The sequence below is a fragment of the Oncorhynchus kisutch genome, unplaced genomic scaffold (assembly GCF_002021735.2).
Source record: "Oncorhynchus kisutch isolate 150728-3 unplaced genomic scaffold, Okis_V2 scaffold3166, whole genome shotgun sequence".
Classification (NCBI taxonomy): domain Eukaryota; kingdom Metazoa; phylum Chordata; class Actinopteri; order Salmoniformes; family Salmonidae; genus Oncorhynchus; species Oncorhynchus kisutch.
Genome location: NW_022265111.1, coordinates 7,028 through 18,271, shown reverse-complemented (window position 1 = coordinate 18,271; position 11,244 = coordinate 7,028). Strand labels below are relative to the sequence as shown.

Below are 11,244 nucleotides of genomic sequence, written 5' to 3'. Positions count from 1 at the left end.
AACCACTCACACTACGACTACACACACCATTGTTAATTTTATTTAGTTCAATTAATAAATATATTTTGTTATTCCTTATCTCCACGTTGTCTCCCTTTTTGTTAGGAACTTCGAGCCGGTTCGTGACATTGAATCGGCACTATTTATAATAATTGTGTATATTATGGTGAGTTTCCTTCGCCTTGTACTCACCACTTGAGTAAGCCTCTGAGTGACTGGGTCATAGGACTGTGGTTGATCTGCTGCCACAGGTCTCTGTACATCAGAACCAGAAGCATTAGACTGTTCTCTTCTCAGCAGAGCTGCTACTTGCTGGTAGGACTGATAAGAAGAGTCTCTTATCTGGGGAAAAATAAAGATCCAATCAAAGCCTAGACATTACATGACCACAGTAATAACACCTCTCATGTGATCATTTGTTTCAACCCAGGGTTGTTCAGAAAGTGGAAACATTTTGAAACAGAGTGTACCGTGTGGGGGTACTACCTGAACATGTACAACAATAAATGCAATTTCTTTTACTGAAACATTTCAAAAGGATTGTAAATTAGAGCCTGGTTACCAGTCTGTTTCTGCTACACTTCTAACTCCTTGCCAATCATTGACATGCAAAATAAGAAGTGTACAAGGAGTGGAATGTTAGCAAAACAGGTTCTGGATTTTTATGTAAATGACACTGTTCTGAAAGATTACACAAGCATGTAGACTCCACCATACTACAGCCCTTTTATTTATCATCTTCGCTTACGAGATCTTCCCCAGGCTTCAAACAGAGCGTGAGAAGCCTGAGCGGTATACTACAAAGCAGGATTAATGACTTAGTCAGCAACTTGAAATAACGTTGTATTTTTTAGACAGATAAGCTTGAAATGGGCATGGTCTAATTGACAAACAAAAACATCTACATTTAGATTTCTTAATGAACCAGAAATTCAGTTCTGTTTATCAAAGCTAGCTGGCTAACTCATTGATCACACTTTGGAGTATTAGGGCTTCCGAAGCTATCCCAGGCTAATTGTGCAGAGCGCATAAATGCCGAGGCTCGTTGATGAACTCAATGTACTGTACTCAGTACAGGAACATAGGCCTAATAATATCCATTTGTACACTACAAAATGACCTGAAGTAATCCCAAACCGATATTGTATTTGACAATACCAGAATAATGACATATCTCCATTACATTGAGACACTATCACATCTCTATTTATTGGTCTGAATATTTGGGAGCAAATTTCGTATATTTTTCTGAAATGTATATTTTTTTTATATAAAAAAACTGTAGGCCAAATACAATTGCTTGCGGCCTCAATTTGGCCCACCGGTCGCCAGTTACCAACCCTTTCTGTATACATCTACTCAAACTTGATGTTTCTGCACCCTTTTTGGTCTTAGTGAATTACACGACTATGAGACGTGCCTACCTTTGCTCTATGAGACAAAGCCTTATCCAGAAGCCTTTTGCGTGCTGCCAGTATGGGGTTAGTAGCTGGCGAGGGCGTGGCTCTCTTACGCATGTAGGCGCCTGTCACAGTCACAGCCGCTGCTCCTGCGGGTGGAAGACCCCTCTGTTGAGAGTTCTGAGCCAATGATGTGACACTGACAATCTGGATGTCCTTATCCTCATCCTCCTTCTTGCTCCCTTCCTCCGGTTTCTCTGTCCTGTTGCTCTGTCCTCTGCTGGCGCCTTCGCTTCCTGTCCCAGACGGTCCCTGACCCCTGACCTCAGGAGGATTGGAGCCAGGACACTGCTTGGCGAACTCTGACGCTGCAACATAGCCTGCGTGGCGTGACGCCTCCCTCAGTAGATTCCGTATTTGCTGGTCGTTCCATCCCTCCCGGCTTCCACCATCTCCCCTCCCTGCTCCAACCCCAGGTGTGGTCTGTGGGTCTGGGGCTGCAGCACTTTCACCACCCCTCTGAACCTTCTTTCTCTGGAACTCCTTGAGGTACAGGTAAATGGCCTGGGCAGACACCCGGATGTTCTCCAGCTCCAGCACCGCCTTGATCTTGCGGAAGCTCAGACCCGCCTGCCGCAGCTCCACCACCTTGCGCTTGGCAGCATCGTCCAGACGGCCCATGGTTGGTCACTCACTCCAGGCTGCTCCACTGGAAGAGCCCTTCTCCAATCGGGACTTAGACTACTTCTATCTGTTGAGAGACAGAGAATTCACTACTAACTGTAGTAAATAGGGCATTTGGAATTAGACATTCAAACATAAATACATTAAGCTAGTGTAGTTAAACTGATCAGAAATCACACAGATGGCACCAATTCTATCACATAATCTTATTCACATGAAACCTCACATTGATAGCTAGACTGACATTAAAAGCAATTTAAATTGTGAAGGACAGGACTCCAGGCAAAATTGACTGATTATTTTTGGCAAAATACATAAATTATTAGCTAGATTTAGTAAGCTAAATAAACATAATACATAAGCCAATAGAACATGGCTGGCAGTGTATCCTAACCTCTGCCACAGACTTCCACCTGAACTAAGCTTGGATGTCGTAGTGTAGTCTATCTTCATTACTCCACCGGTACCGACAGTCTAGCCTCAACGTTGGGACAGTGTACTGTCCATTGTCTAGCAAGTAAATATTTGAGCTAGATAGCATCAAACCTGTCCCACAATGTGAACACATAGCCTAACGGTCCTACCTTAACGTTGAAAAAAGGAAATGATTTGATCTAAATAGATAACTAACGTGAGCTAGTTCTAGCTAAGAATATTTGATCGCGGTGCCAACTCACCTCAATACGATTCTGCACGTTTTCAGCTCATTTGAAAATGACCCATATCGTTTCCTTTAGTGTGCAAGCTAAATCGCTAGGGGAAAACATACATTTTTAACAAGTAACTATTAACTAACCTTACTGGTAGAACCAGTGGTCGAGGGTTGATAGCTAGCTAAAGATTTTCGTATGAATGTTGACCAAAGAGAAAAAGTGTAAAACGTCATTTATGCGACCACGTCATCATTACGCGTCAGATTTAGCATAGCGGAACGAGTGGTTGAGCCTGCATCCGACTCGAACGAAATGTACGTATTATGGGTTTATATAACTATTTCTATTCCATGTTATGATCTTCTCAATGTTGACCATTTTGGCATTACATTAGATACATTTTAATGCTTGAGCTACATAAACAGAGCAGGGCACAACGTTGCTAATTAGCTATCGTTTCTGGCCTCGCTTGTTCTATGAATGGAGGAAGGCAATGGCGGTAGCATAAACGCAACATATAAACAGTTAGAGTTTGAAGATGAGGAACTTAATAATAATGCTGTTCTTAATTTACACATTTTTTCACTTACTTAGGGCACCGTCACCCACAAAGCGTAAGGAGGAGGAAAAGTCAAAGGACAGGGGAAAAGAGAAGACTGCCACTAAGGAAGGGGGGGACAAGGAGAGAGGCAGGGAGAAGGGCCACAAACGACGCAGTGCATCCACTGGGAGCAGCAGCAGGTGAGATGCCACCAATTGCTCTTTCAGATTCTGTACAGTCTTTAACTACCTCAAACAGTGCTTTAGGACACACTAGCTAGGTCTTTTCACGCTAAGCCAAGCTGGAATGCCCTATGTTCCAACGTGGGCCAAGAGGTTAAGAGATGGTACTTCCCTGTTTTACTCAGTTTCCTTCGATTGTGTGCCTAATGAACACAACCCTTGTTGCTGGCCTGTTTGTGTATGTATATCTATACTACCCAGCTCCAGCAGCAGCTCTGGCTCCAGCTCTGGTTCCTCCAGCGGCTCTAGTTCCTCTGGCACCAGCCGCTCTGGGTCTTCCCGGTCCAGCTCCTCCAGCTCATCTAGTTCCTCTGGGTCACCCGACCCCGGCCGCCGCCGCCACGACAACCGTCGCCGCTCCCGCTCCGCGTGAGTACTAGCTGATACATTGTGGTCCTAAACAGTGTCTGCTCATTGGGAAATTCCCTGGGTTCACAGAGTATTTGAAATCGTCCAAATATTTTATCTTCGTCTAGGACAATGGAACCAGTGGCACACACTGAACGTAGTTGAAATATGTCAAATACTATTTGAACCCTAGGTCTGGTTGAGAATGCCGTTTTATCATGATCAAAATGGTTCAGTTGTGGGAAAAACTACAAGTTTTGTCCCGCTTTAAATAGTGTCTTTTCACTTAGTAAACTCTCATGGTTTTGTAATGACTGTCCATTGTGCTACAGGTCCAAAACACAGAAGAAGGGAGATGACAAGGAGCGAAGGAGAAGGAGCCCGAGCCCCAAGCCCACCAAAGTTCACTTAGGAAGACTGACCAGAAATGTGACCAAGGTGAGGGACTACACGACACGGCTATTGACATGGGGCGGCAGGGTAGCCTATTGTTTAGAGCGTTGGACTAGTAACCGAAAGGTTGCAAGTTCAAATCCCCGAGCTGACAAGGTACAAACCTGTCGTTCTGCCCCTGAACAGGCAGTTAACCCACTGTTCCTGGGCTGTCATTGAAAATAAGAATCTGTTCTTAACTGACTTGCCTAGTTAAATAAAGATGAAAAATAAATAACAGGCTGAGAGCAGCACAGTGTTAGCGGTTAGTAGCAGTTGTGTATCCTCTCATGATCTCACAATTTTGCAGGGTGCTTGGAATTGTCAATATTATTGTATTGAATTATGAACTCTTTGAAGATATCCGGGAGAAGGCAGTTCTGGAGTTAACAGAGTAACTGGCCTAGAGTGAATTCTGAAGCACCAATTGTATGTTAGGCTTACAACATATTATTTTACAAAATAAGCCAGGAACATTGGGGGGGTTAGGTACTGTGGCTGTAAAAATACATATTATTCTTGTACAATGGATAAATAAAGATATATGCACACGCACATTACCGGTCAAAAAGTTTAGAACACCTACTATGCATGTGTTCTTTATTTTTACAGTTTTCTACATTGTAGAATAATAGTGAAGACAAACAATGAAATAACACATATGGAATCATGTAGTAACAAAAGTGTTAAAAAAATCTAAATATATTTGAGATTCTTCAAATAGCCACCCTTTACCTTGATGACAGCTTTGCATACGCTTGGCATTCTCTCAACCAGCTTTACCTGGAATGCTTTTCCAACAGTCTTGAAGGAGTTCTCACATATGCTGAGCACTTGTTGGCTGCTTTTCCTTCACTCTGCGGTCGGGCTCATCCTAAACCATTTCAACTTTTTTGATGTCGTGTGATTGTGGAGGCTAGGTCATCTGATGCAGCACTCCACTCTCCTTGGTAAAAATAGCCCTTACACAGCCTGGAGGTGTGTTGGGTCATTATCCTGTTGGAAAATGAATGATAGTATCACTTAGTCCAAACCAGATGGCATGGCATATCGCTGTGGTAATTCCGACCATGAAGGCCTGATTCACACAGTCTCCTCTGAACAGTTGATGTCGAGATGTCTGTTACTTGAACTCTGAAGCAGTTATTTGGGCTGCAACCTGAAGTGCAGTTAACTCTAATGAACTTATCCTCTGCAGCAGAGGGAACTCTGGGTCTTCCTTTCCTGTTGCGGTCCTCATGAGAGCCAGTTTCATCATAGAGCTTCATGGTTTTTACGACTGCGCTTGAAGAAACGTTCAAAGTTCTTGAATGTTCCGTATTGACTGACCCTGATGATGGACTGTTGTTTCTCTTTGCTTTTATGAGCTGTTCTTGACATAATATGGACTTGGTCTTTTACCAAATATATATCTTCTGTATATCCCCCTACCTTGTCACAACACAGCTGATTGGCTCAAACACATTAAGAAGGAAAGAAATTCTGCAAATGAACTTTTAACAAGGCACACCTGTTATTTGTAGTGCATTCCAGTTGACTACTTCATGGAGCTGGTTGAGAGAATGCCATGGGTGTGCAAAGCTGTCATCAAGGGTGGCTATTTGAAGAATCTCAAATATATATATATATTTCTTTTTTTTGTAACTTTTTTGTTGCTTACTACATGATTCCATATGTTATTTCATAGTTTTGATGTCTTCACTATGATTCTACATTGACATAGTACAAATAAATAAGAATCCATGAATGAGTAGGTGTTCTAAAACTTTATATATTGATATTTTGGGATATTGAAAATACATTTCACTGCGGTTTAGATGGTACACTGATTCTCTACACTATAGCCTACATTGCTTGTTTTGTCACAAACTGAAATGAGTTGATCATTTTAGTATTTTAGCAACTATGTATAGCGGAGTGATTTCTACATATTGAGCCTTAAAGTAAAAGTGTACTTATTCTCTTTGAATGAGTTGTATGTCGAGGCCATGCCATCAGAGATACATGTTGGAAGTCAAATGTTTATCTTCTGTTGAACAGGACCACATCCAGGAGATCTTTGCCACCTACGGCAAGATCAAGATGATTGACATGCCAGTGGAGAGGCTCCACCCAAACCTGTCCCGGGGCTACGCCTATGTGGAGTTCGAGACTCCAGAGGAGGCCCAGAAGGCCCTGAAACACATGGATGGTGGTACGAGGGCATCTTGGGCATGTTCATTAGGCCACAGCGTAGTAGAATGTTTTGCAAATGAAAATGAGCAATTCTTATTGGACATGTTCAGATGGTTCCTCTTGGTTTCCGGTTGTTTTGTGCCTACTGAACACAATCTTGTAGACTGTAACAGTAACAATACTTTTTTGAGCTACAAGTAATACATTCCCAATGTAGCCAATTAAACCTGGCTGTTGCACAAACAGCACGTGACTGGAGATTAGCTGTGAGAGGCCTTTTAATTTTCTCCCAGTCGATGCATGACTCACGAAGGGTAAACGCTGAAAGTGGTTTGTGCTTCGTCTGTGATGCCATCTTCCGGTGGAGCAGCTAAAAACCTACAATGACGTCGTTGTTTATGCGAACGCTACGTCCCCAATGTATCATCTCAGTGCAGAGCCTAACCCCTTGTACTGCTGGCTAACCCCTTGTACTGCTGGCTAGCCCCTTGTACTGCTGGCTAGCCGCTTGTACTGCTGGCTAGCCCCTTGTACTGCTGGCTAACCCCTTGTACTGCTGGCTAGCCCCTTGTACTGCTGGCTAGCCCCTTGTACTGCTGGCTAGCCCCTTGTACTGCTGGCTAGCCCCTTGTACTGCTGGCTAGCCCCTTGTACTGCTGGCTAGCCCCTTGTACTGCTGGCTATACCCCTTGTACTGCTGGCTATACCCCTTGTACTGCTGGCTATACCCCTTTGTACTGCTGGCTATACCCTTGTACTGCTGGCTATACCCCTTGTACTGCTGGCTATACCCCTTGTACTGCTGGCTATAACCCCTTGTACTGCTGGCTATACCCCTTGTACTGCTGGCTATACCCCTTGTACTGCTGGCTATACCCCTTGTACTGCTGGCTATACCCCTTGTACTGCTGGCTATACCCCTTGTACTGCTGGCTATACCCCTTGTACTGCTGGCTATACCCCTTGTACTGCTGGCTATACCCCTTGTACTGCTGGCTATACCCCTTGTACTGCTGGCTATACCCCTTGGTACTGCTGCTATACCCCTTGTACTGCTGGCTATACCCCTTGTACTGCTGGCTATACCCTTGTACTTCTGTATACCCCTTGTACTGCTGGGCCTATACCCCTTGTACTGCTGGCTAGCCCCTTGTACTGCTTGGGCCCCTTGTACTGCGGTCCAGCCCCTTGTACTGCTTTGTGTCAGTTCTGAAATCTCAATGTCCTGGAGTTTATATACATTTTAACAGAGATGTTTCTAGTTTGACGTTGAGGTTTGTGCATCTTTCTGTTGCTCCCAGGTCAGATTGATGGTCAGGAGATCACCACCTCTGCCGTGTGGCTCCAAGGATACGCCCTGCCCTCGTAGACAGTCACCCCCACGCAGAATGCCCCACCTCCCCCCATGTGGCGCCGCACCCCACCTCGCATGAGAGAAGGTCAGTGTTTGCCCTGATCTGATGGCCCGAGCCTGGTGGGTCTGATGGCCCTGGGTGGGTCTGATGGCCCGAGTCTGGTGGTCTGATGGCCCTGTTGGGTCTGATGGCCTGAGCCCTGGTGGCCCTGTTGGGTCTGATGGCCCGAGCCCTGGTGGGTCTGATGGCCCTGGTGGGTCTGATGGCTCTAGCCCATGTTATGGTGACCTGGATGTCCTGGATTTATAGTACAATACTGGTAACAAATACTTCAATCACCAATTTCAACAGTAATTTGAATCCCCCAATCTGACCTACTGTCCTGAGAACATTACTGTAGTGTTTAATTCTCTACTCCTAGTGCCTCTCTAGCTCCTATGTTGACCTGTTGATAGTTTTTTCAAATGACGCAATATATAGGTACTTTACTGACACACAAGTGATGCTTTGTTTACCTGCAGGTCTCGGTCACCAAGGAGACGGTCCCCGGTGCGCCGACGCTCCAGGTCCCCGGGGCGCAGACGTCATCGTTCCCGCTCCAGTTCCAACTCCTCACGGTAGAGGAACAACGCTATCCCCCTGCCCGCCCACCCCAACAACCCAGGGTGAATGTATTTTCCATGATTTCTTGCATCCTGTCTCTTCCTTAAAATGCATTGGAGGACAAAATCGGAATGTTCCTTCTCATCCAATGTGCTTTGAGGTGGCGAGAAGAGCGGATGAAAGGAATCAAGGAAATACAATTGAGCTTGTACCTAAAAAGAATTTGTCTGAAGTGAACAGTCTAGTTGTTTTGTTTGTCTCATTACGTTTTTCCAGTTTTCATTTTAATGTTCCCAAACAGTCGTTCAGATTACTTGTTGATCGTCATGTCCTTTGTTATCCAATCAGAGCTCAGGCTTTGTTTTAGTACTAATGATTTGCTCAAGATGTGTAGCCTGTCTTTTTACCACCGTGTACTGATTTTGTACATGCTTTGAAAATAAAAAGGAAGAAACTTCAACCTCAAACTGTTTGTCTATTTCTGTGGCTTCTTTAAATCTATATGCCAGCCTAAGTTTATTGACTAGCTAGAGACACATTTCTATATTTCGCCATATAAGAAAAACATTTAAAAACAGTACACTACTTGTCCTTTTATGAATAAAAAGTCTAGCACAAGTAGCTGTGTTTCTTTTGAATACTTTACACATTTTTGGATTCCACCTCTGTAAACGTCCTTTCCCTGATGACACTAGTGTAGGAGCAGTGTCATTTCATACAAGCGCACTTGTTTCTACAGTTCCTCGCCTCCGATCCTCAATTGCCTTTGACCTTTTTCAAAGGGGGCGAGTAGAGGACATGAGGAAGGGAGAATATCTCATTGAGATTTTCCCATCGTTAGTGTGGTAAAGTTTAAACTTCTCCAGCAGAGGGCACTATCTTCACATACAGGTAGCCTAGTGGTTAGAGCGTTGGACTAGTAACAAAGGTTTCAAGATCGAATCCCTGAGCTGACATGGTAGAAATCTGTGGTTCTCCCCCTGAACAAGGCAGTTCATAGGCCGCCATTGAAAATAATTTGTCCTTAACTGACTTGCCTAGTTAAATAAAAAATGTAATAAATAAATATACAAGTGGTTTATTTTATGCCAGCTGGGTATTCAGTCGAGCGCAGAACGGTTTGCACCATTCTTCAACAGTCTTACTGGTATGTTTGCTCTTGTTCAATGGGTGTGACGGGATGTGACCTGTTCGATATGGGGTGTGACCATTGGAATCTCAAAACGTATGCAGCGTGTCATACTAAATCGCCCTCTGGGCTATATAATCACATCGTTATTCAACTGATTGTTCAGAAACCGTCCGTTTCTGTTGAAATAAGTTATTGTTATTGGGGGAAAAGCCATTGATTCAACAGATAACCATGTGTCTGATTAGTGTAGTTCACTTTGACTTATACAACAAAAGTTTGTATTGTAGTTTTCAGCCTGAGGGCTATACTACGAAGTGGGATAGAGGACTTAAGCACATGACTTTGGTCAATTTTGAATTCAACTTGGCTCACCTTTTAGCCAGGTACATTTCTATGGCAACGAATCCTTCAGCTCTAACCTGCTCCAGGCCAAGCTAACTCTACTTCAGATAGCGTTTAGCTGACGTAGTATACGCTGGTCTGTAAATCGAAGTGCTGGTCTAGACCATACATGCGGGTACAATGGCTAATCGTGACTTACTGACTTCAGAATTAATTAAGGAAATTAACCTAAAAGATCGTCACGGGTTATAATTGAAGGTGTTTGAACATTGGTGTTCCCATAATTGGTTGCTTCACTGTGATCATTATCTACATTAATGATTATCAATAGTTCTCTGTCTGTTTGTGAAGCCCAGCCTAAGATGATGGTGATGGTGATGGAGCTCATGCTCTTCTCTTTTACTCTGTGTGATGACAACACCCCCCACAGTCCACACAGTGGGCCACACTGTAGTGGTAGATGACCTCGAGGTCTCCCTCCTCTCATGCTCTTCTCTTTTACTCTGTGTGATGACAACACCCCCCACAGTCCACACAGTGGGCCACACTGTAGTGGTAGATGACCTCGGGGTCTCCCTCCTCTCATGCTCTTCTCTTTTACTCTGTGTGATGACAACACCCCCCACAGTCCACACAGTGGGCCACACTGTAGTGGTAGATGACCTCGGGGTCTCCCTCCTCTCATGCTCTTCTCTTTCATTCTGTGTGATGACAACACCCCCCATAGTCCACACAGTGGGGCCACACTGTAGTGGTAGATGACTTCGAGGTCTCCCTCCTCTCATGCTCTGCAACAACATAAAACAGGTTATTTTGCAAACAGGTTATTGTGCACCATACAATTAGATGTGTTCATGTCAGAGTACATTGCAGGCTATTGATACATTGATATGATAAAGATGGACCTCTAGGCCAGACTTACATCACAAACACAGCCTTTTATCACTCGTCGCTGCGTTTTTTATTATTTTACCACTGTTTTACTGCTAATGTTTAACTATTGGACGTGAGGCTTGTTGCTCTGAGGTTTAGTTTCTGCAAGAGACTGTAGAGAACATGAGGGTGTTGCCAATCATTATCGCTGTGTTCAATGGCGATTTTAGCATATAAATCTTAGTGGGGCAAACTCAACTTATTTTTATTTTTTTAGATGCATGCCACTACATGGTGACAAACTTTCCCCCCAAACTTATAGGGCCTACATTAAGCTGTCCCAAACTGTTAGGGCCTACATAAAGCTGTCCCAACAGCAGAGCTTTCTTTTTCAGCACCATGGAGTGAATCCTTACCACCGCTACACCTGGCTATCAGCGAAACCTTTCACCCTCAGAACTTAG

General features: G+C 44.1%; 2 protein-coding genes across 3 annotated transcripts; one reads left to right on the top strand and one right to left on the bottom strand.

The window, feature by feature from the left end:
- Nucleotides 1-192: 192 nt before the first annotated feature.
- Nucleotides 193-2,875, bottom strand: LOC116371383 (uncharacterized; the record flags this gene model as incomplete). 2 transcript variants are annotated; one of them, XM_031820251.1, is given in 3 exon segments in its annotated part: nucleotides 193-342; nucleotides 1,425-2,180; nucleotides 2,762-2,875. In XM_031820251.1, coding segments are annotated over 2 exon segments (807 nt in total), but the record flags the coding sequence as incomplete, so codon positions are not given.
- A 49-nt stretch (nucleotides 2,876-2,924) lies between these two features.
- Nucleotides 2,925-7,844, top strand: LOC116371382 (RNA-binding protein with serine-rich domain 1-like). The gene is made up of 6 exons (XM_031820249.1): nucleotides 2,925-3,051; nucleotides 3,332-3,478; nucleotides 3,722-3,889; nucleotides 4,201-4,306; nucleotides 6,341-6,494; nucleotides 7,777-7,844. Coding segments are annotated over exons 1-6 (645 nt in total). The 5' UTR covers nucleotides 2,925-3,049.
- Nucleotides 7,845-11,244: the final 3,400 nt, after the last annotated feature.